The 26,407-nt window shown below is 35.9% G+C and overlaps 1 protein-coding gene across 2 annotated transcripts; it reads right to left on the bottom strand.

Annotated features, from left to right (window-relative positions):
• Window positions 1-3,003: 3,003 nt before the first annotated feature.
• Window positions 3,004-25,759, bottom strand: LOC100928720 (Fc receptor-like protein 4). Of its 2 annotated transcripts, XM_031966827.1 has the most exons (8): window positions 25,559-25,759; window positions 23,969-23,989; window positions 22,580-22,825; window positions 21,834-22,094; window positions 21,317-21,601; window positions 15,834-16,121; window positions 15,087-15,224; window positions 3,005-4,134 (listed from the first exon to the last, which is right to left on the bottom strand). In XM_031966827.1, exons 1-8 carry the CDS (start codon window positions 25,587-25,589, stop codon window positions 4,079-4,081), a joined length of 1,326 nt encoding a protein of 441 aa, XP_031822687.1. In that variant the 5' UTR covers window positions 25,590-25,759; the 3' UTR covers window positions 3,005-4,078. The 2 variants fall into 2 exon arrangements, with proteins under 2 accessions (XP_031822688.1, XP_031822687.1); XM_031966828.1 differs by lacking the exon at window positions 21,834-22,094 and having other exon boundaries at window positions 3,004-4,134; window positions 25,559-25,758.
• Between the last annotated feature and the right edge of the window lie 648 nt (window positions 25,760-26,407).

The raw sequence follows: 26,407 nt of genomic DNA, 5'->3' as shown, positions 1-26,407 counted from the left end.
TTCCTATCCTGAAGCATATGTCTCTCCCCTGATTTCCCATTAATTAGAGGTTACAGAAGTTACATGACATGAATCTCCATTCTTCATTACATTACAAGTTCTTTTCCCCAACGAGCTTATATTCTAGAAGGAGGACGATAATAGAGGAGGGCTAAGGGCAAAGAATAAAAGATCCTTTTCAAATATAACACCAGCACCCGGGATTACAAAAGTCGGTACCTGCTCCCAAGGATTCTTTTTGAGGAAGATGTTTCACCCTTGATTATTCCTTGATGTCATTGTGAATTTCAGCTTTCTAATTTGTTTCATTTCTCCAATTTAATTTTCATAACTGTGGAAACCAAATAAATGTCCTTCCACTTCTCAAAATACTAAAGATGTCTTAACCATCCACTCCCACGTACAAAGTGGAATCCACTATGTAGAAGTTTTTGTACTTTTTGGTTTGTTTTTTTGATTGTAGGGTGGGATCCCCACTGTTGTGGTAATCAGGTCATGATTGGATAAACAGGCAATTTTTAGGGTACCTTTTCTACCCCCTTCCTCACACCCAGAGGGGAAGCAGTATGATCCTTAAAAGGCTGCTCAGACACCTAGGGGGCTGTAGAATTCCACTGCTGCTTCCTGTAAGAAGAAATACTATGGTCTGGGCCCCCTCTGTTTAGGGTTGTGACTACAATTCACTATATATCTACATGTGCTACTTTTTCACTCTCCCATGGCCAAAGGACTTTGAGATAGGTAAAATGATAAAATGGTATTGGGATGTCTTTCGATTCATGTGTAAATTGGATTAAAGTGAGGTAAAGTTGCATGAAGTCATTGGCTACACTCTCTCTTCCAGAGTCATCACTGTCCAGTGACAGAACAGAGTCAAGATGACTGGTGTTAAATGAAGATGGAGTGGATGATTTTGGTATCTTTGATATCTAACCAAGCTCTAAGCTCTCCATAGCACCTTTGGCTGGCTTCATGGTTGTTGAAACTAATTGTTCTCATCCACCCATTCCACTAGAGAAAGTCTTCACATTCTTGGGTAGATTTCCTCTTAACTCCCCATAAAGTTTGAGACCCATTGGTTACATTCAATCTGGTTTAGCACATTTGCAAAAATGGTATTGCTTCTGTGAATGCTACAGTTCTTTAGGTCCACAGATGAGAATTAAGTAGATCAGGTAGACCCTAAAAATGGAAAGCAGTCCTGAAAAGGAGTCTGCAACTTTCACCCCAGATATACTAGTCTTCTCTGAACATACTCCATCCCTGCCTGGCCTATAATAAGCAGTTAATAAATGTCTATTATATTACCAAAAATAGAGCAGGCAGGGAGAGGACAAGGATAACAGAGATGACATTGGTCATCATCAATTTCCCATTTCAAGAATTCACAAGTCCTGAGATGCTAGGACCCTGGAAGTATGGGACTCTAGGCCAGGAGATTGGTTTCTAGCCACGACATTGATCATTCATTCATCCCCTACACTTTATTTTTTTCCTTTTAGCCCCTTATTTTCCTCATTTATAAAATGAGGTGGTTACACAAACATATCTTTTTTTTTTTTTTAATTTCATGGCTTTTCATTTACAAGTTATATGTATGGGTAATTTTACAGCATTGACAACTGCCAAACCTTTTGTTCCAATTTTTCCCCTCTTTCCCTCCACCCCTTCCCCCAGATGGCAGGATGACCAGTAGATCTAACATATCTTTTAAAAAACTTTAATATAATATTTTATTTCCCCCTTACATGTTAAAACAATTTTTAATATTAAAAAGAAAAATCTCTTTCTCTCATTCCCTACTCTTACTTCTTCATGAGATAGATAGTAAGCAATCCTAGATCACAATCCGATACATGTGCAATCTTGCATAACATTCCTATACTGGTCATTTTGTAAAAGAAGATTTTAGAAAGGAAGGAAGGAGAGAAAGAGGGAAGGAGGAAAGAAAGGAAAGAAGGAAGGAAAGAAAGGAAGAAGCAAAGGAGAAAGGGAGGGAGGAAGGGAGAGAGGGAGGGAGAAAGGAAGGAAAGAAGTAAGGAAGAGAGAAAGGAAGGGAGGGAGGAAGGAAGGAAGCAAGGAAGGGGAAAAGGAAGGAAAGAAGGAAATAAAGATGGAAGGAAGGAAAGAAGGAAAGAAAGTAGGGAGAGAAGGAGGAAGGAAGGAAAGACAAGAGGAAGGGAGGGAGGAAGGAAAGGGGAAAATAGCATGTGTCAGTCTATTGGACAATATGAACTCTCTCTGGAAGAGAATAACATTCTTTATCTTGAATCTTTTGGGATTGTCTTAGATCATTGCATTGCTGAGAATAGTTAAGTCATTTACCATTTTTCATTATACAATCTTCCTGTTACTGTGTACATCATTCACAATATAGCTTTAAAGACACATCTAGTTCCGATAAGATCTGTAAACAATAAGAAGTGCCCAGTTTGCAGAATTGTAGGACAATGACTGGGCCTAATTCTGTTCTCACAGCACTTAATATATTGTGGAAAATTAGGAAACAGGAAGAATATCAGTATAAACAGGGACTCTCTCTGTGAATACAAAATCTTTGCAGAAACACGTTTCTGCAAATCAAAGGAGAGGAAAATTCTGGACAGCAGAGGGAGCTCTTGGCAAAGATACTGCCCAGCTTCTCATCGCATCAACCAATCTCTCCCTTTCTATGTAGGTAGAAAATGTGGAATTATTTAAAGGCAACCAAATATCTTATTAGGGATAATTATATTCTACAATGGAAAAAATCCTAGATTGGGAGTCTAGAATCTTGGGTCGTAGAGCTATGTCTAATCCTAGGTTTGTTAAAATTTGCTGGGAGACTTTAGAGAAGACCTTTAGACCCTCTTAGAGTGGTGTGGTAAAAAGAGTGCTGTGTCTCATTTTTCTAAGTTCAAATCTGGCCTCAGACATTTACTAGTTGTGTGAACCTGGGCAAATCACTTAATTCTGATTGCCTCATAAAAAAGAAAAAAAGAAATCATTGGTGACTGAATTTTATGATTCATGTTAAGGTAGTATAGTATGATAGAACTGTCAGAGGTCTCGAAGATAATCTAATCCAACCCACTCATTTTAAAAGTGAGGAATCTATGGTCCAGGGAGGAAGGCCACACAAGTATTAGGCACCAATAGATATATTTGAATGCTGTTTCTCTGACTAAAGCCAGTGTGCTTTCTATTGTAGGGCACATCCTCTAAGTGGAGAGTGAGCGGGTGGGTGGTATCTACATTATGAAGAATCAATATGATAATAGTTAAATGAGTTCTGAGCACTATGTGGGGGCAAAAAAATAAAAACCAAGTGACTCCTCATTTTTGGAGACTGACAGAATAAATCATGGAATTTTCAGGTACACCTCATTTCATAACATTTCACTTTATTTATAAAACTGTGCAGTTTTTTTTATTACAATTGAAGATTTGTGACAACCCCATATCAAGAAGATCTATTAACACCGTTTTTCCTATAATACATGTTCACATTAAATCTCTATGTCACACTTTTGTATACAATATTTTAAACTTTTTGTTATTATTTTATCTATTATGGCATTCTTTGATGTTATTTTTGTAGTTGTTTGGGAGCACCACAAACCACACCTATGTAAGGTGAGAACCTAACTGATAAGTGTGGTATGTGTTTTGACTGTTCCATCAACTAACTCTTCTGTCCTCTTTATTCCCTGAGAAACAGCAATATCGAAATTAGTCCAGTTAATAACTCTACAATGGCTTTTAAGTGTGTAAGTGAAATGAAGTCAATCAATAAAGCAAAATTTATTGTCTTATTTTAAGAAATTGCCACAGCCACCTCAGCCTTCAGTAATCACCACCCTGATCAGTCTGAAGTCATCAACATTGAGGCAAGATCCTCCACCAGCAAAAAGATTGTGACTCACTGAACTCTCAGATGATAGTTAGCATTTCTTTTAGTAATAAAGTATTTTAAATGAAGGTATGTCCTTTTTTTAGACAATATTGCACACTTAATCAACTACTATATAATATAAATATAACTTTCATATTCACTAGGACACTAAAAATATTTTTATGACTCACTTTATTGTAATATTCATTTTACTGAAGTGGTCTGGAACTGAACTGGCAATGTCTCTCTCTGAGGTGTGCCTGTAAATATAATGGAATATCATTGAACCACAAGAAACATTGAATATGAGAATTCAGAGAAACATGTATACACTTATATAAACTGATGAGTTGTGAAGCAAACAGAAGCAGGAAGAAATCATATGCAGCAAGATTATTAATATAACAAATAATTTTTCCCTAAAATTAAATCAAGGTTAATTATCATGATCAATATTGATCCTGGAGAAGAGATAAGAAAACTTTTATTTCTCTTTTTTCACTGGAGACTTAGATATAGAATATTGCTCCTATTACAAAGCATAGTCTATTGGATTAATTTCACTATTCTCTGTTACAAGGGTAATGGGGTCTCCAAAATTTACTTGATGAAACTGCAGGATGCAAAATGTAAGACACAGAGTTGCTGAGGCATAAGGTTTTCCCCTTTTAGAATTCACCTGGTTTCATTGGTGGGGACTAATAGAGAAGATCTTAAATCTCATTATCTCTGTTGTCTGTTCCTTGTAGACAGTAAAAGAAGTTCATCAAGAGAGTTAGGGGGACTCAAATGATGAGAGGTCCCCTGATAAATCCCTGGCTACATAAGAAAATACAGAAGAGTGAGGAGAAGCCTATATGGAAATGACAATGAGATTGAAACAAAAGGCATCAAATCACTAGAGCTACTTCATCTCTTTATCTATCTGTAGATATAATATATAAGATATACATATATAAGATATGCATACATATATACATATATGATATACATATACATAGAGCTTACTCCATCTCTTTATCTCCATATATAGTATCTAAGATATACTTATATATGCATGTACATATAGAATAATAAATCTAGAAAAGAAAGAATATATAATAGCATATAATATATAGACATCATATGTGATATTGTTATTTGTCCTTCATTTTCAAAAGGACCAATGATATTTCAAAGTGATGTCTTGACTATTGTGTAAAATGAATTTAAGTGAGTCACAGTTGCACAAACTAGTCAGCTTCTTCCATAGTCATTGAAGTCCACTGGCAAGACAAAAGTCAGGATGATTAATGATGGCCCAGGATGCAATTGATGATTTTGGCATCTTTGATGCCTGCCCAAGCTCTAAGTGCTTCACAAGGCTTGGTTCAACTACTTTCACTGCAGTTAAAAGCAAATTGTTCTCTTTTGCCAGTTCCACTAAAGAATGATGGATCTGGAGTAGAAAGCTCTGGTTCCCAAGCCTATATCTGACACTAACTCTATGATCATTGCTAATTTTCTTCACTTCTTATTTATGAATCTCCATATCCTTATTTGTAAAATGAATTTCATTTGCACTACATACTGTGGAGGGTCATTGTATAGAAAAAAGCTCTGCAAACTGAAAAGTACTATAGAAATATGAGTTTGCTGTTATCATACTTAGGACCAATCCTTAGCAAAATCAAGGAATCATTAAAATGGCTCTTTGGTGCCTTCAACTCTTTCTTGTATACATATCCCATCTCTTATTTGGCTCAAAGTATCCTGAAGCTCTTTCTGCCAGCCTTCCAAATAGACTAAGAAAGTTTTATGAGTCCCCTAAGAGGGGAAGAAGTAAGGGAAATACTTAGAAATGATTGTGAAAATAAGATATCACTTTTTCGTAACCCCTCTTATGGGAAGCTCTTCTTATCAGTGATGATGTAAGCCCTGGCCTATGTGAAGAACAGGGATAGGTTGGTGAGAAGCAAGAGAGATTCAGCCTTCATGTGTCCCCTTTCAATCTCCCTTGGTACTCTTCAAGAATGGAATTGTTTTGAATGCTTCTGGCTTCTAGTCTCAAGAAAGATGGAAGGGGCCAATACTACTTCAGATTGCTAAAGAAAAAGGCTCTGAGAAGTATAGCAGGAGCAGGCCATCTCTATCATGATCCCTTTCCTACCTTGTTACACTAGAGACTCCAGGAAAGTTTCTCCTTGAGGAATTCAGCACATTTTCTCTTGGTTGAGCTGAGTTACCTAACTCCCAGTGGGAGAGTACTTTTACTGTGCATTCTTTGTCATATATTCTCTTATGTATACTTTCTGTGATTTCTATTTTAATGCTGATTTGATAGATGAATTTTCTTTGCTATTTTGCTATGTGTATTCATTGTGGAAGTGGAATTTGGTGAGAAAGGGGTCAAACCATGGATATAGATCTTGGGGTTCTCCTTTCCCAAATGACATGGAACCTGATCATGTCCCTAGATTAATAACACTTGAGGGCTGACAGATACACTTCTGGCCTGGTACCCTCTTTCTTTGGGGAAAGCTAAAGAGCAGTCTTAGGTCTCAATGTCTTGCTTTACCTCCTGGCAGTAATTCACTCTTTCCTTTGAGAAGGATAGGGAGAGAAAAGGCTAGAAATGTTTATTCTGCTTTCTTTCAAACCACACAATGATAGCTCTCATTTTTGTGTATGGAGCTCTTTCCTACATTAAAAAAACAATTTATCAAAATGCAAAATTCTGCTCTACAATTTCTACATCCTAGGTCACCCATTCTTTGCTTCTCCCTTCTTCCTCTCTCCCTACTTTATACTCCTATAACTGAACCAGTTCTTCTCCAAACAAATTAGGTAAAACTAAGGAAATTAATAATTCAGACATATTGTTTGAAAAATCTAATCTTATCACTGATCCTTTTTTTTTTCTTTCTGCTGGTATTGTCAGTGAAATGTTGCATTATTCCTGCCCAAAGGCTAAGGTTCACTCCAGGGCAGCCTTGGCTTTTCCAGTTCAGCCTTCCATTAAGCAGTCACCTACTCACTCCTGGACCATTAATTCCTGATAAGCCTTCTGGTCCCTCAATACCAGCTTCTATGCCCCTAGAGCCTCCATACCCTGGCACTGTCCTCTCAAATACTTAGGCCTGACTCATAAAAAAAGCCTTCCCATTCTTCATTTCCTTTCTCCCTCTTCCACTCAATCAGATTGTTCATATTTACTGCACACCTAAGACTAATCCTCCATTTCTTTACTATACTCTGAGTAGTTTTCAACTATTCTTGATTTCAAGTAAGTCTGGAGACTACTTCCTTATAGCCCTAAATAGACTAGAGGTTTGAAAGCCCTTTTCTTAGAGCACATAGATGCATATTTTCTTTCCTGTTGAGACCTACCACTTCCCCCAAGCCCAGACAAAGAGGATCTAAAACTCATTGACATTGGCATAAATGAATGATAATAGCGTGTACTCTGAGAGGACCCAAAGCCTTAAGTCAAAGGGATGGCCAAGGTGGGGTTTCAGGCTTTAGTCTCAAGATGATGGATGATGTGTGGAGTGTGTACAATACTTCCCCTGCAATCACATGCTATAGAATCAATTTCATCATTTTTACTCACCAAGTTTTGTGTTTTTACAAGACTCCAATTTTTATACTTATTATTTTATTATCTTTGAAATAGATTTAGGAATACATTGGAAGCTATCAAAATAACACAACAGAATCTCAAAATTAGAATCTCATTAATTGGCTTTCTGGAAAAACATACATATACTTTTAAAGTTTAATCTGCCTTATTAATATTTTTTCTATCACTTTTGTAAGTTTAGAAAATCATCAAAGCAAAAAAAATCAAGGCCAGATATGTAGTGTTTGCCAGTCTCAGAAACTTACTATTTATGTGATCCTGAGAAAATTATTGAACTTTTGTATGTCTCAGTTTCCTCAACTATTAAAAAGGAAATAATAATAGCATTTACTTCCCAGAGTCATTATGAGGATGAAATGAGATAATATTTGTAAAAGTGTTTGGAACAATGGCTGTATGTATTGTTGTTGAATCATGTTCAACTCTTCATGATCCCATTTAGTATTTTCTTTCCTTTTAATTAATTAATTAATTTTACCATTTGGTATTTTCTTGGGAAAGAGACTGAAATGAGTTGCCATTTCCTTGTCTAATTCATTTTATATGTGGGGAACCTGAGGTAAACAAATTTAAATGACTTGCACGCAGCTAGTGTCTGAGTCTGGATATGAACTCCGGAACATGAGTGTTCTTGGCTCCAGACCTGGTACTCTGTGCACTGTGCCATGTCCCCTATCTATAAAGATAGATTAATTATCTTTCCATTCTAACCTCCTCTCCACCAAATTGAATGACTTCCATTTTTCCCCCACTCTTCTAAGTTGTAGCCTTGGCATTTTTAAAACTACTCCTTCTCTCTCTCCCTATCTCCAGCTAATCACTAAATCTTGCTTTTCCTATCTCCATAGCATTTCTTCTCTCTACTCATGGTGTTACCATCTTAGTTTAGGACCTTTTTATCTCTTGCCTGGATGATTGTAATGACTTCCTAATTGGTCTTCTTGCCCAATCTCTCCTCACTCCAATCCATCTTCCACAAGCTGTCAAAGGGATAAAATGATCTTCTATAAGGACATATATGTCAGTGTTTCTCTCTTGGTATGTTTTAGTGGCTCCCCATTGTTTCTGGGATTATACAGAACAACCTTAGTCTTCCCAGCTCTGGAAACAAACTCGAAGGCCCCTTCCAGACTCAAATCTATGATTCTGTTGTTAAATGATTACATTAAGACGTACTCTTCTACCTACTAATCTTTTTTGATGCTAAAGGTGCATTGCTACACATCAGTATCCTAACTCTGAATCAACAGCATTTAAAAGTATTATTTTCAACCTATTACTTGAATAATCTCCATAATAAGGCTTTAATAGCATCTTGATATATGAGTATTTGTGACTATTCAGTATATTAAATACAACATATTGAAAAATTCAATTATGTCATCAGAGACTAAAAACAACAATAGTTTTTCCTCCAGTAAATTCCAGAAATAGGAAGATATCCAAAATTAAAATTTTGGGTGGGAATTTTTCAGGTAGAACTCTATAGTATATGTGGTATACAAATAGAATGTGGTAGATTAAACACAAAGTAGACCCTAGCATATTTCTCATTTATGACATCTGAATTAGTTTCCTCAGGTTCTAGATATTTTGTGAATGATTAGCTTCTCAAAATATAGTTTTCAATCTTCCACTCACATTCCTTATTTTTACCAGTTGGTCATAGGGCATGTTTAATTCATAATAAAGACATTTTAATTAAAGTCATTTAAGTAGAACAAAATAAAATGTACTGACTAAAACCCTTGAGCTCCCTATCCTGTAAATATCTCCTCAGTGGGAAGAATGTTCCTTTCTAGCAATTATGTATGGGGCATCCACACATGGGAACAGACATGGGTACCATCATTACCACCACCCCCCATAATAATTGCTAACATTTATATGAACTCCAAGGTTTGCAAAGTGCTTCATGTAGATTACCTCACTTGAAAGGATACCCATACAGGAAACATGTGGGATAAAGCAATGTGGGTGCAGGCAACATCATGCCTCCAACATCAGCAAAAGGGCTGATGCATCATTCTTCTCTCTGCTAGACAACTTCCTCACTAGGCATTGCTCACTACAACTGCATAACAGCTTTGCTCTCCACTGCTTCCCAACCAAGTGATCTTATTATCCATGTCAACTAGTTGTCAATTCTATTTTTAGAGTTAGCTAACACTCCTTATAGTATTTACTATATATGTACTGGTTATAGCTCTTTCATGAATTATCCATCCCTCAGAGGTGCTATTGAGAGTTCCTCTTTCAGTCTCTTTCTGTACTTCAGCTACAGTTATAGCTATAGATACAGAAATAGATATAGACCTAGACCTAGATAAAGAATACATTTACCTAATAATAGATGTCTATTTCTATGTTCTACATAGATAGAGCTAAATATAATATATCTACATATTTCTGTCCATATGAATAGACAAACAAGTAAAAAGAGAACCCTGAACATAGATATCAAGATCTCTCTATATGTATTATTATATAGAGAATGTATTAACTATATAATCTATTGATAAAGATAGAGATCTCTTTCTGTAAAATATATGTAGTCTTATATATAAAAAGATCTACATTTCTAGATAATTTTATATAGAGTATATTACAAACTATATTGCCTATCTATAAATAAATCTATAAATAGACATAATGATCTAGTTATAGATAGATGACATAATATATGATCTACAGATAGCCAAAGATAATTTATAGCTGGAGATAGAGATCTCTATGTTACATAGACTAATATACATCATCAATTTATATACTATAGAGAATCTATTATCTATCTATAGAGAGATCCATATTCATTATTATATCCAGAATATATTACATATGTTTATCTATCTACCTTTAAGGTGCTAGTTTTATGGCTTCTCCAGCTACTGAAGGTACCATACTTAATATTCCTTTCATTGCCAGAAATGACTATAGCTCCTCAGTCACTATCCTCACCTAATGGTTATCTCTCTTCTCAAGACAGATGTTTTAGCCAGGAGCTGTGAAGCTCTCTCTTGTCTTTCCAGCCACACTTTCCACTCAGCCAATAGCTTGGAAGCTTTCTTCTCAACTAGCTCAACTTTTCCCCCCTCTCTCCTATTTTTAGCCAAACTTCTCAGTCAATAGCTAGGAAGTTCTCTTCTCCCCAGCCAGGATGCACCAGAAGTTACAGAAGCTTAGCATACAAACAGGTTTGCTCTTTGGACTCTTTTTACATTAAGCTTATGATCTGATGAAGCAGATTTAAAAGATTCCAAGTTCATATTATTTTGCCCTTGCAAATGTAATTCTGAAATATATGAATGTGTCATGATTATGCCCCTTAGTAAAAGAGAAAAAACTCAAAGTGAACTGGAGATTGGGTTTTTGGCTCTGAGCTAGGAAAGATCACTTTCTCTTGCATGGCTCTTGGAATTGTTTTACATTGTAAACCTAAAGATACAAAGAAATGCAAGGATGGAGTCAAAATATGTGGCTGTAAGAAATAAAATGAGTCGGGTGCCATCTTTCAAAAAATGTTTTTAGTTACTGGTTCAGTACTAGTTCTGTACTCAGTATAGGCTGAGTGAGGAGAGGAGAGCTTCAGACTAAATGAGGAAATTAATTGAATAACTTGGCTGTCTTAACATCTACTTAGAAACAGATTTAAAATACATCTTTCTTAAATAAATCAGGAGAAGGGAATAAAGACGATGATTTCTTCTGATTCTGTTTTTACCTCCTGGTGCACCCTAACCACTTCAGTGAGTTCCACAATAGATTAAAAAAAAAAGCCTGATATCTTGTTGCTTCAGGTTTCTGGGAGGTGAGAAATCAAGGAGAAAAAGATGTATCTATACTACTCTGCTGAAGTCTCTGCTGTCCCAAGTACTTACATCTCACTTCCTTTCTATATATTTTCCTACCTTCTTGAGAACTCTCCTGTTAGTTCAATTCTACCCTTAAGTCCTGTTCTTGAATTAGGTTCTGTAGCTGGAAAGAAACATAACACCTTGGATCTATAGCATCTCTTTAGCTCCTTGCAAGATGGCCAATGTAAGACTTGCTGGTAAAATTTGTTACATTGCAATTTTTCTGTAAGGCACTTCCTAACTTCTTTTCACTGCCTTATCTTCTGTCTTCCTTGGGTTTCTCAATTCAACTGTCACTAAACTCATGGTGAGAAATCATTTTACTTTTTAGAACTCATAACACTGTGCCCTCTGCCCTACCTCCTGCACCCATAGTTTTGCTTCTTCAAATGGAAAAGCAATAGAGAAATAGAAACTGTGACAAGAAAACTGTTTTAACTATACCCTAGCAAAATAGCAACTATGTGCTGACTAGAGAATTTTTGAAGAACATTTGTCTCACATTTTTTTAGCAACACATTACAGTTGATATACTTCTCTCTCTCTCTCTCTCTCTCTCTCTCTTTCTCTCTCTCTCTCTCTCCCTTTTTGCTCTCACCATCTTCTAAATCTCTCTCTCAACTTTTTTTTTCTTTCCCCTCTCTTTTTATTGTCTCTTTTTTTGTCCTTTTCTTTCTCTATATTTCTCTTCTTTCTTTCTTGTTTCTCTCTTTTTTTTCATTATTTCTTTCTCTCTGAGAAATCCATTACTCAACAATACTTTACTAAAGACTTATTACATACCAGAAAATATTCTGGATACTGGGGATATAAAGGGAAATAAAGCAGAACTCATCTTCAAAGAGTTTACATTCTAGTGGAGGAAACAATTTAAACACGTATATATATATATATATATATATATATATATATATATATATATATATATATATTTATGCAAAGTAACTTCAGAGGAGGAGGGCCTATTAGCTGGAGAGAGGAGAAAAAAAAGCCTATTGCAGAAAATAGTACTTGAGTTGAGTCTTAAAGGAAATCACGAGTTCTAAGAGCCAGAGTAAGGAAGGAGAGCATTTTAGGAATGTGGATTCAGTATAAAGGTCTAACTATAAGAGACAGAATGTTGTGTAGAAAGGTTGTCAAGGAGGCCATTATAGTTGGAATGAAAAGGGCAAGGCAGGGAATAGTTTCAACTTTCTGGAAATTAATGAATTACTATAATGCAATCAAGGATGGTTAAAATGAGAATTGTCAAGAAATGAGAAAAGTTTGATATGAAATCCTATGAAAAAAATAGACAAGTGTGAGATCAGTCAGTGCACACAATAACGTTAACCAAGTCCAATCTGAATTACTTTTTCTCTTTATGGGCTCCTTAGTTTTCAGTGACTTTCTAAAAAGCAAAAATTATAGAACTATTGAATGAAATTATCTCTCAACCAAGGTCTCACATCAGGGTTTAGTGTAGAAATCTTTCTGAAAGGGATTTGAACAGCCTCCTCCTAGTTTCTCATGGGTTACATAGAGGTTCTTACTTCTTGCTTGTCTGTCATGCCTCCTTCTTCTCCCCTAACTGATGCACTCTGACACCACTTATTATTTTTAATAACTTCTTCCTATTGAGTTTGGATGGGGTTCTTGGGGCTTACATCTTCTGCTTACAATAGATATGTCACCAAACCACCTCCTCCTGTTTCTAGAGTGCTAGAATAGCAAAGACATAGATAGATGGTGGTTGGAGGAAAATAAAGATATGATTTTAGGATAAAGATATGATTTTAGGAACTGGTTTACCATTTATGAGACAGCAAAACAAAAAATACTCATTAAGTTTTTATTATGCACAAAATGCTGCCTTAGGCTCATATTAGTGCTGCCTATCTGCTTCCTAGAGGCAGATGATAGGTATGATAATAGAGTATTAGCAGAGCTACCAGTGTTATGACTTCAATGGAAGAAGATATGGAATGCAACCCAGAAGCAATGAATGCTAAGTATGCCTTTCCTGATATCCTAAGTCACTTGATCCCCCCACTCTCCATTCTCCAAATTTACCTTGTGTTGCTGTGTGTGTGTGTGTGTGTGTGTGTGTGTGTGTGTGGTATAGAGACACAAAGGCAATTTGGCATAGAGTGCTGACCTCACAGCCAAGAAACTTGTATTTAAGTTCTACTTAAGCCTATATTATGTGACCTTGGATAAGCCACATAAATTCTCCATGTCACATACAACTAAGATTATGAACTGCCAAAAAGTTGCTGACCTGTGTTGGTAAGGAGAATATTCTTACCAGAAAGTTTCTTATAGCAACAAAATCATAGGTCTAACCCACATTCCAATCCCCGTCTTTATCCCATTCCCACTCTGATCCCTGTTCTTATCCATATTCTTATTGTATATGTACATACAATTTTCCCTACTAGAGCACAAACTACTTGATTATTTCATTTTTGTCTTTGTATCTCTAGCATTAAGCACAGTGCCTGGTATATAGCAGACACTCAATTCAATGCATGTTTATTAAATGAATGAAAACATGTAAGAAGAGTAGAACATAAGATCTTCTTTCAAAATATGACTCAAAGACATATAAAAAGTTAACAATTTTGTTGCTGTACAGTCATTTTTTTTTTCGATCATCTCCAATTCTTCTTAACTCCATTTGGACTTTTCTTGGCAGATATACTGGAGTGATTTGCCAACAGTTCATTTTCTATATGAGGAAACTGAGGCAAATGGAATTAAGTAACTTGCTCAGGGTTCCCTACAATATATAGCAATTACCAGATGAGTGGAACAGGTGGTAAGTATGAAAGGTTTTGAGAAAAGAGAGAAATCATTATGAGCTGAGCTCTTCAAAGGAAATGAGATTTAAGCTTGGCTTTGAAGAGTAAAATGGCAAACTTGGAATTAAGAAACCTTGATTTGAGATCTCTTTCTAATACTCAGATAAGAATATGTATATGAATCTAAAGGACTTATAGAAATGTAAATACTATAATGATTAAATGAGGAACTTAGTTTTTTTTTTTTTTTCCCCAGTGTCTAGCACAGTGGGAGAGACAAGTATTTATGAATATTTGGGGAAAAATTTGTGAATGAGTTAAAACAAGAAGGAAAGGAAGATTGAGTATAAATAGGCAGAAAATTAGGAAAGAGCATTTCAGAGAGGAAGCCTAGCTTGAACAAAGTTGGGGAGATTTATGTGGCAAAAGCTGAGGTTTTATTTTGGTGATAAATAGGGATAAAGCTAAAAAGGTGGGTTGAACTCAGACTTTTCTCACTAAGAACTGTATCCTGGACTGTAGGCAATGGAGCCACTGATTTTTTTTTTTTTTTTTTTGAGCTGAAAAGTTAGTAATGAATATTATTTGAGGGAGATTAACCTGATATTAGTGTGTAGAGTGGATTGAGGGAAGAAGAGATTGAGAAGCAGAGTGTCCATTTAGAAGTATATTTCAATAAATCCAGCATGGGGTGATTAGATGGTAAACTAGAGTGACAATACTAGAAAACAGGAAAGATAAGAAGCATGTGGTAAAGGACTAGTTGTAAGGACATGGTACTGGCAATGTGAGATCTAGAAGAAAGAGTCATCCCTGTTGATTAAAGATTTGAGGTCTGAGATAATCGAATGAATGATAATGACATTGGCAGAAATCAAGAAGAAAAGATAGTTTCTTGGGCAAAGATGATTGATTCATTGTGCACTAAAGTTCAAGAAAGACAAGTTACCTACCTGGCTTACTCCAAGGTCCAAAGAAAAATAGAAGTGCAGAAGCAGCAAGTACAATCATAATGAACTGGGTCACAATGAGTCCAAAAGATAAGTGATCAATCTTTACACTTGAGTTGAATGGGAAGGAGAGATTTCTACCTGAGGGATCAGAGTAGAAAAATTGGAGGATGAAGCTATTACCTTAACTGGTGGCACCTGAGATAGTAGAATCAACCTAATCTAATGTACTTCCAAGTGTAGGTGATTTTTCTTTAAGGTTATATATGCAAGGTGATGCCTTATGTATCTTCTTTATGAAAAATAAAATACAATATTGATGCAGACCCTATAAGACTGTCAAAAGAATGTACTATTACCTTCCACATTGCAGTCTAAGAATAAGAAAAGGAATTTTGAGAGATTGTCAGATTAGCAGACATAAAACAGGGTCAGTTTGGAATAAATATTTCTATCTTCTTAGTTTCTACAGATCCTTTAGCCACTAATATATGAAATTCTATTATTAGGTGTCTGCTATAGGCAAATAACTTTCTAGCTTTAACAGATAAATTTCCACAGAGATGTTTGATAATTTCTAATTAACATTTCCCTGGGCATCTGCTATAGAAATGATTTTCCTTTTTAAATTTTTTTTCTTTTACAGAGTAATCACTTTGGATACCTGAGCTCTCTCTGATTCCCTTGGTAGTCTTATGACCCACCCAGGTGAATAAAGGCTGTCTTGAGACAAATGGAGTGGGAACTCACTTTTCACAATGACATTTGACAGAAGACTGCTGATGGTGCTGATGTTGTTGTCAGCAGTACAGTAATACCTTCCTGAATCATTCTCAGTCACTGTAGAGAGCACAAACTTCTCCTCCAGAGAATGTTGACTCTTCTTTTCCAGGCTTGCATTAATGCCCTCTCTGTGCCAGGAGAATGTGATGTTCCCTGTGCCCTGAGCTATTGAGCAGATGAGGACCAGCTTCTCTCCTTCAGTCACTTGCCCCCCAGTGGGCTGGATCTCCATGAGGATGCCAGAGATAGGGATTCCTGGGTAAACACAAGTTGACATATGAGAGCCCTCCATGATTTTGTAGAATGTCAAGAATGACAGGGAAAGCAGCATCCAACTTGAACATGTCTATATAATGGGAATGTAGGGAAACATATAGTAAAGAAAGGAGAAATGGTCTTTTCTATAAATCAATAAAAATATATTTTCTTGTGAGTGTGTCTTATTGTAAATGCAAATCTGAACAATAAATTTTCTTAATCAGACAAAAGGCAAATAGGAAAGAGAAATCATAAGGGATTCAGTAAGATTAAACTGCTTATATACTTACATGGAAAAGTATTATTTAAAACTTCTAAAAACTTTTTTATTATTAGGGCAATTAGGAGGAGTATACATAAACAGAAAGCAGAGTTGTGAATTGAATGTGATGGCATGGTTATCTAAAAAAACAAAGTTAATGTCTGAAAAAGAATACACTAGAAGAAAGGGAAAATATTGAGTGGGTTAAATTATCTGACATATAAAGACCTGAAAGAGATTTTACTGTGGAGGAAAAAATGGGAGAAACAGGATGGGAAATACATGAACCTTACTCTCATCAGAACTGGCTCAAAGAAAGAATAATATATTTACTTAGTTATGGGTAGAAACATCTCACCATATAGGAAAGCAGGAAAGGAAGATGATGAAAGAAGAGGAGCTGATAGAAAAGAGGGCATTTTGGAGAGAAAAAGTCAGAAGCAAACACTTTTGAGAATCGACAGGGTAAAAGGAGAGGGGAGGAAATAGGATAAAAAACGGAAATAGAATGGAGGAAAATGCATAATTGATAATCATTACTGTGAAAAAATTTTACAATAAGTTTCTCTGATAAAAACTTCATTTCTCACACATAGAAAACAGTCAAATTTGTAGAAATAAGAGCCATTTCTTAATTGATAAATGGTCAAAAGATATGAACAGGTGGTTTTCAGAAGAAGTAATCAAAGCCATTTATAGTCATAAAAAAGAAAATGCTTTCAACCATTATTGACAAGAGAAAGGCAAATTAAATCAACTCTGACTTACCAAATCACACCTGTGAGATTGGGTAATATGACAGAAAGGAAAAGTGACAAATACTGGAGGGAATATGGGAAAAGTAAAACACTAAGGTACTATTGGTGAAATTGTATAGGTGAAATTGTATACTGATTTAACCATTGCATACCCTTTAACCATAGAAACCACTACTAGGTATGTATCTCAAAGAGATTTAAAAAAAGGAAGAGGACCTATGTGTACAAAAATATAGCTCTTTTAGCAGTGGCAACGAATAGGAAATTGAAGGGATTTGCATCATAATTGGAGAATGACTAAACAAGTTGTATATGATTGTGATGAAATGCTATTGTGGTTTAAGAAATGATGAGCAGAAAGCTCTCAGAAAAAAAAAAATCATGGAAAGATTCACATGAACTGATGCAAAACATAATCAGTAGAACCAGGAGAACACTTTATTACTGTATACAATAATAGCAAAATTATATAATGACCTACTATGAATAACTTAATTATTCTCAGTAATACAATGATCCAAGATAATTCTCTAGGACTTAACAATGAAAGGTGCTGTTTATCTCCAGAGAAAGAACAGATAGAGCCTGAATGCAGATCAAAGATGCTTTTCCTTTTCTTTTCTTATTTTTCTTAGGATTTTGTTTTTAATTTGTTTTTTTCTTCCACATAATGACTTAGATGGAAATTGTTTTCCTTCTCAATGAAGGGAGAAAGAAAGAAGATTTAGAACTCAAAATTTGGGGTGGGGAAAGAATGTTAAAACTCTTTTTACATGTAATTGGAAAAAAGGAAATGTTAAATTACAGAAATATATCTTTTTTATCAGGAAAAAGTAAGAAGGGAAAATAAAGTAAGGGAAGGGGAAAGATAAGAGGAAAGGAAGATCATGGGAGACAGTTGTCAGAAGCTTTGAAGAGGAATGGGGTTAAAAAAGAGAAGAGAGAGAAGAACAAACAGAAGAAAATATGATACAAGGAAATGCATAGTTAATAATCCTAACTGTGAATATGAATGGGATGAAGTCATTTTATGAATGAATATGAATGACATTCATAAAATCAAAGCAGATAGCAGAATGGATCAGAAACTAGAGTCCTACAATGTTGTTTACATGAAATACAATTGAAACGGAAAGACACATATAGAATTAAAAGAAGAGATTCAAGTAGAATTATGCTTCATTCAAAGCAAAAAAGGCAGGACTAGTAATTGTGATCTTGGACAAAGCAAAGCAAAATTAAACTAAATTAAAAAATGACCAGGGAAATAATTTTGCTAAAAAAAAAAAGTACCAGAAATGGTGAAATAGGATCAATACTGAACATTTATACAGTACATGGTGTAGCAAGTTATAGGAGTTATAGGAAGAAATAGACAGTAAAACTATATTAATAGGAAACCTTAATTTGGTATTCTCAGAACTAGAAAAATCTAACCATAAATGTTATGGGCCAGAACTCTGTACTTGAAACAAGGATTCTTACAAGGTACTAACTAAATGGAATTGATAAGACAATGGTTATCTAGTTTAGCATGATGATTAATAGTTCTCTAGTTCAGTATGATTGATTTAATCTTACAACAAATAATGGTTCCCTAGTGATATAATGACTGGTTTATACTCACTATAATGAATGGATTTAACTGTAATAGAGCATATAATCTGGGACAAACTCAGCCAGGGTTGGACTCAGAGACACATTCGTTCCATTTTCCACTTTTGTGGAGGCTGGAGGCTGGAGCACAAGCTCTAGGACTCAGAGACAGATTCACTCCATCTCACACTACCATGGTAGTTGGCCTGTCCTTCTGCATTTCCTCCACTGAGACCAAGCTATCCTGGGCCCCAGACAAGGAGACAATAAAGAATTTGGACTTTAACACCTGGCTCTTCTCGTGGTGATTAATCTGCTGAAAGGAAGACTGGTCCAGAGACCTTCCACAAAACCAACCAGAACATTAAGAACAAAGTTAAAGAGATGAAGAGGATTTTAGAAAAGGTAAAGATGACAGATCTCTGGAGAAAATTGAATAGGAATAGAAGAGAATAAGGTTTTTCTCAGCTGCATATGACACAGTCATAAAAATTGACCAGGTATTAGGTTATAAAAATCTGACAAGCAAATGCGGAAAGGCAGAAATAATTAAATATAGCACCATAATGCAATGAACATTGCCTTCAATAAAGGACTTTGGATGCATGAGTTTAAAATTAGTTAGAAATCAAATAATCTAATCCTAAAGAATGAGAGGATCAAAGAATGAATCACAGAAACAACTCACAATTTCATTAAAGATAATGAAAATCAACTCTGGTCTCAGACACTTAACACTGCCTAGCTGTGTAACGTTGGCAAGTCACTTAAAGCCAATTGCCTCAGGAAAAAAAAAAGATAATGAAAATAATGAAAAGATAATGAAAACAGTATACCAAAATTTAGAGGATATAGTCAAAGCAATACCAGCTGAAACTTTGTATTACTAAGTGCTTATTTCAATAAAAGAGAGAAAGAACAGATCAATGAATTGGGCATGCAATTAAAAAAGGACTACAAAAAGTACAAAATTTAAGTGTCCAATTTAAAACCAAAATAGAAACCCTGAAAATCAGAGATTAATAAAATTGAAAGTTAAAAAAATTGAACTAATAAGACTAGGATCCAGTTTTATGAAAAATCTTATAAAACAGATAAACCATTGATTACTTTGATTAGAAAATAAAACCAAATTACTTTATCAAAAATAAAAGTGGAAATGAAATTAAAACAATTATGAGGAGTTATTTTGTTCAATTATATGCCAATAAAACTGACAACATAAATATATGAATATTTACAAAAAGGTTAATTGCACTATTAAAAGGAAATATAATATGTAAATGATTTTTGTTTTAGAAAAAGATATTGAACAAGTGAAAAATTATTTCCCTAAGAAAAAAATCTCCAGGACCCATATAGATTTATAAATGAAATTTAACAAACATATAAGGAAAAATTGATCCAATACTATATAAATTATATGAAAAATGAGGCAAAGAAGGAACCCTACCAAATTCCTTATATGACACAAATATGGTGCTGACACTTAAATCAGAAAAAAAAACAGAAACAGAAAAATGAAATTATAGACTAATTTCCTTATGAATATTGATAACAAAATTTTTAACTAAAAGAGAGAGGCTGCAAGGAGACTACAGCAATGCATCACAAAGATCATAAACAATGACCATGTGGTTTTTAGACAAGAAATGCAGGCCCAGTTCAGCAGGAAAAATTTCAGCATAGTTGACTATATCAATTACAAAAACAACAAAAAATTTTATAATTATAACAATCAATGCAAGAAAAGATTTTGACAAAACACAATACTCATTCCTATTTAAAATGTTTGCTAGCATAGAAATATGTGGAGTTTTCCTTAAAATGTCAAATATTATCTATCTAAAACTAAGAGCAAGCATTATCTATAATGGAGATAAACTAGAAGCCTTTCCAATAAAATCAGGGGTAAAGTTTATCAGAAAATAATGCTTGCTATAGCAATAAAACAAGAAAAAAGAAATTGAAGAACTAAAAATAGGCAACCAAGAAACAAAGCATATTTGCCGATGATATGATAGTATATTTAAAGAGCCCTAGAGAATCAACCAAAAGGGGAGTTGAAACAATTAACAACTTTAGCAAAGTTGCAGAATATAAAATAAACCCACATAAATCATCAGTGTTTCTATATATTATCAATAAAAGCCAACAGAAAGAAATAGAAAGAAAAATTCCATTTAAAATAACTACAGGTAGTATAAATCAACAGGGAGTCTACCTGTCGTAACACCCAGGAATGGGTGATAATAGGTATGAAAGGGGGAGAGAATTTAAAACTCTTGAAAATTTTGAAAAAAAATTTAATTGATTTGAGGAGGATTGGTCAGTATAGGATTCATAATGCTTGCTTACAGCAATTTTCTGTTGCTTGCCTTCAGAAAGTTATTTACTTATAACTTTCCTGATGTCTTAATGAAAAAGACCCATAGGAAAGCTAATTAGCTGTTTCCAATACTACTTCCATCCTCAGGGGAAGAGGAAAAGCACATCCCAGAGTATCCTAAGTTCTAAACTGATGCCAGTGTCCTTCCCTCCACTCTCAATTCCAGGCATGTATCACTGACACTCACTTTTCACACTGATCTTTAGGTAGCTGCTCTGTTTCCGAATATTCAAAGTCACAGCTTTTGCCTCACACCAGTATGACCCCGAGTCTTCTATCTGGATGGCTGGAATCTGGAACACATGCGACTTCTTCCAGCCTGATGTGATGACCCTGCCATCTCTGAAGAAGGAGAAGTGCAGTTTGGTATCTAACCTCTGTGGAGAGAGCTGGGTCTCACAGCTCAGTGTTACTGGAGTTCCCTCTGTGGGCTCGGAAGTTATGGTTTTCAGCTTTGGAGGTGTAAACAATTCTAGGGAGAAGAAAAGCCAGGACAGTGAGTATCAGAGCTCCTGGGGTTATGTCTTTTATTCTCAACTGAACATATGAAGGTACATACAGATGACTCCATTTCATTTCCCTTCTATGCTCCAACCATGAGCTCATCCTCCTATTATATGCCTAACTAGCCTTCCACACATAGACCCTGGCTCTAAACAGTCCTTCCCCTTCCTCTTTCTGCCTTCCAGGATTGAAACTCATACCTTGGACTTGAAGGTCTACTTTTCTTGAACTTTTTTCCCAAGGAACTATTATAAACGTAAAAACTCCCGTGCAGTGATATTTGCCACTGTAACTTAAGCCAACTCGTGAGATGGAGAAATCAGAATGTTTAAGGAAATAAGAAAATATCCTTCCATCCTTATAGTATGTCATGTTTGTGATTGTCCCATCACGTCCTCGGCATCTCAGGACCAATGTGTCTCCTTCAAACACAGAATATGGGGTCTGCAAGATCAGCAGATCTGTAAGAGAACCCAGGAGACATTGGAGATTCAGCTCCCATCTTTCTTCCACATCCTCCTTCCAACTGAATCTAAGGGGACTAATCTGGAGATTATCTGGTATATAATATAGGATTCAGATTCCCCCTGTGCTTCTCACTTGAACCAAATATCTCACCATATCCCTTTTCCTGGAACAAGGAACTTTCCTAAATGATGTTCTCTCAGATAATCCTAACATATTGGCATTGAGAAGGGAGTCCCATTCTTTACTGTGCTATCCTCAGTGGTCAATTAGTCCCTAGCTTCCAAGGAATTTTAGGTATCCAACTATTTTCTGAATGATTGAAGGTGAGTAGTAGAGCCCCGCCCCAGTTCTGCTGCTGCCCCAGCAATGTCATATGGCATTCTAGAGCCCCAGTACCTCTTCTCTTGTCCCTCCCTTCCTATGGGAGATCACACTTAGGAACTCTACCCTGAGATTTGGTGAGGCTCTTGGTCCTCACCAGAAGAAACAACCAGATTCACAGGGTCACTGAGGGCTGAGTCCTGAGTCTGACATCTGTACTCTCCAGCTTGATTAGTCTGAATGCTGACTGTAGACCAAATTCCTTGCAATTGTTGGTTTTTGTACCACCATATTGTGCCTGGTGTAAAGGAGTTGATTCCATGGCAAGTCAGAGTCACATTTTCCCCACTGAAGACAGTGGTCCATGGAGGGCTGAGGTGCATTATGGCTTTCTTTGCAATAGCTGTGTGAGAGAAAAGAAGAGCGTGAGATGAAGGTGTCTATACACAATTCCTAGAGTATGGGAAAAATAGGAGAGAAGCAGAGAAATCCTGGCCCCTCACTCCCTTGGGATGGAACCCTGAAGCTTGGAGTTCCAGACTGAGGTCCCCTGTCCCAGCCCCTAGCACATACACAATTAGAAATTTAGTAAAAACCAGAGAAAAGTCCTTTGGCCTTCTAAAATGCTGAGCCTTCTTCTGATTCCAATCCAAACCAACAGAGGAAATTAAATATCTAACAAAGATTCGGGGTTTTTTGGTGGGGGGAGGGAATCAAATGTGCCCAAATGAACCTAAGAGATCAAGACTAATATTGTTTTAATGACGGGCCAGATACCCAGGAGACTGGATTAGTTCTGAAGCCTCCTTGGAAATTGATGTCCAATTGAAGTAGACTCAAGATGTAGTTTATTTCTCACTTGAGTATGTCCAATGCTATTTGTACATGTTATCACATTTCATCCTCCATATAGGTGAAAGAGATTTTATGATTGTCATTATCACCATTTTACAGAAAATTTGACTTGAAGCTGAAGTGACTTGTCTAAGGTCACACTGTAGATAGTTCCAGAGTCTAGATTTGAATCCAAGTCTCTTGATTTCAAATCCAATAGTTTTTCCACTGCAGAAGACCTAAATTTGGATTCTAGTTTGAAACTCAGTGGTCCTAGACACATGGTTTCTCCAAATTAGGCCTCAGTTTCCTTTTCTGTGAACTGAGATTAACTTAAATCATCTGCAAGATCTTTTCTTGCTCTAAAATGTAATAGTTTATGATTCAAAGGATGATCCTGTTTGCATCAGGATGCCCCAGGACGACTACACAAATCTTCAAAATAACAGACAATTATATCAATCCATGTCTGGTGTGTGTGGGGGGGAGGGGGCGGTGAGGGGGAGGTTGAGAGAGAAGAATCCTGAGCAGAAACTTTGGAGGGACTGAGAGTAGCCTGAACCTGAGGCCCAGGGCCAGTCAGGGAAGAGAGCTGGGGCATTGCAGACCTCAACCAAGAGGTACAGAGCAGGCAGGGCAGCTCAGAGAAGTTTTGGTGGGCATCCTGTGGTCCTGAAGGAGACCTCAAAGAGCAAAGAAAAGGGCAACTCACCAGTTTGTGTGTTGAGCAAACCTTGGGAAGAGAAAAGAGCCAGAAGTTAACTGGAGTGGAGATTTTCTTTTCAGTTTTTCTAAAGTCTCAAAAATTTTTTAGATCCCTCAGAGATATTATCAACTTTCTTTAATCTCCTAGAAATACTTAATCTAAAAAAATCATGACTCTTTAAAAAGCCTTTCACAACTTGGCCCTAATCTCTTTTTCTAGTCTTACCATACATTGTACTGTTTCACGGGCTTTGTATGCGTGATAACTAGCCTGTCTGTTCTTTCCCCATGATATTCATCTCTGGAGTCTCTCCATTGCATTGTCTGTCCCCCATGTTTGCAGTGCATGTCCTCTGCAAATCCACTCATAAAATCCCTCTCTTCCTAAGGATTCACCTCAAGCACCCAACTTCAGTATGATGCCTTTTCTGATCCTTCAAAAACAATGCCCTGCCCCCTGAATTCTCTAGATTTTTTTTTTAACAATTTGCATTTATTTTTAAAGCCATCTAGGTTTGTGTACTTTGACTTACTGATGTATGCAAGGTTTTTGAGAGTCAAAATTGTTTCATTTTTTGCATTTGTATCTTCAGTGACTTGATTGGTGCCTGGCATATCTCAAGTTTTTAACAAATGTTTATTAATCAATTTACTCATCTATAAACACCAAACAGATGTTTGGAACTCAAAATTCCAACTGATAGGATTCAATTCAATTCAGTAAACATTTATCAAGTGCCTATTACATGGTAGTCCCTTTGCTAAGTATTATGGATACAAAAAAGGGCAAGAGATAGTCTCTGACTTCAAAAAGTTTACAATATAACTGATCCCTTTAAAGGTTTGGACTCTCAAGTCTGATAAACAATGAAATCAAATAGCACAGTCAGGGAAGGGCATTGTATAAAGAGAATATCTTTTCCCTTATACACACAGGAACTCTGACTTAAAAGCAATGGAGTAGAGTGAAAGGATCTTCACTCTAAAAGTCAAGAGATGTAGGTTCTAGACCAATTAAGTGAATTGGGCAAGTCACCTAATCTCTGTGGTCCTTGATTTTCTTCTCTTTAAAATAAAAAGAGTGAAACAGAAGGTGTCTTTAAGCCCCATATAATTTTTACACTTTAGTGTTATTTCCTAACTGATGTCTAGAAAGAGATCATAGATAGAATCACAGATCACAAATCACTAAATTTTGAGTTGAAAGGGAACTCGGTACTCAACCATAGGTATCTATAAATTATTTGGTTCAATGTAAAATAATCCAATGTGTTGAACTTTTAAAATTAAAAACAGACATATTGAAGACCTAGAAGCTGATGTCAACAATTTCCCCCCACAATATCAAGGTTGTCTATTTTCCTGTTGTTTTTCTAGCATCCCACATTTGCCTAATCCTCAATCTCTTCAACTTTGCACTGGTCCTGGAGCCTGACTTTAAGAAAAGACTAAATTTCCTACCTTCTTAAAGAGATGGCTTTTCTATCTATACCATTTCCCCAGGGTGGGGGCTTTTATTCTGGGGAAAATATGTTCTCAGAAAACTAAGATTCTATCTGGTGCCAGTCCAGGTCCCCCTCTGAGTTGTTGTACTCACCAAGGATCAATAGCAATGTCCACAGCATCATGAAGGGTAAGTCTAGAAATACTGGAAGGGGAAATTCTCCAAGCAATAGAAAATGGCTCCTCAAACATCAGAATCCAGGAGCTTCCAAGATGCTCTTCAAAACAGAGTTGGTAAAATTAGAAAAAGGGAAGTCAAAGAAACTTTCCTCAACTGTGAACCCACATTTCCTCCCCTGTAGACACTGACAATACAGAAGACACTCTATTTGGTAGAACAGTTCAAGTACATATGTCATTCTCTCTCTCTAAAATTTTCATCTGTTACACTTCAATAGAACAGGTTTCTTTAGGTCCGGTTTCCCAGAAGAAATTGCCTCAACTTATTCTCTCTGATTTCAGAAAAATTGTAAGACTATGGTACTTTTCAAATCTCACAAAATGATGTCATTTTTGAAAACTAAAGTCAAAAGGATCTCAGAAGTCAGTGTTTAAATATCTCTACTTCATGGAAGTAGAAACTAAGGCTCATAAGTGATGTGACATGTCCAAGGGCATGCAGAGGTCAAGCCCCAAATCCCTATCTCCTGACTCTTAATTCAGTTCTGCCTAGTATGTCATCACACTTATATGACTCAAATTCAGAAAGAAATGTAAAATGTCAGAGAAAAGGGCTAAGAATTGTGAAAGCAGAGATGAAAATAATAATCAGATTGGATTAAAACTCTTCCTATGACCTTCAGATGGTTACTTTTAAAAAATCTTAATAGTGAGACTACTTAAGCCTTTGGATATGGACAAAATCCAAATGCAGAAAATAATATCTCAAAACAAGTGAGAAAAAGGCAATTACTGGGAATTATGGAAGCAAGCATAGTGGAGT

This window comes from Sarcophilus harrisii, chromosome 4, assembly GCF_902635505.1.
Source record: "Sarcophilus harrisii chromosome 4, mSarHar1.11, whole genome shotgun sequence".
Lineage (NCBI taxonomy): Eukaryota > Metazoa > Chordata > Mammalia > Dasyuromorphia > Dasyuridae > Sarcophilus > Sarcophilus harrisii.
This window is presented reverse-complemented; position numbering and strand designations above follow the sequence as displayed.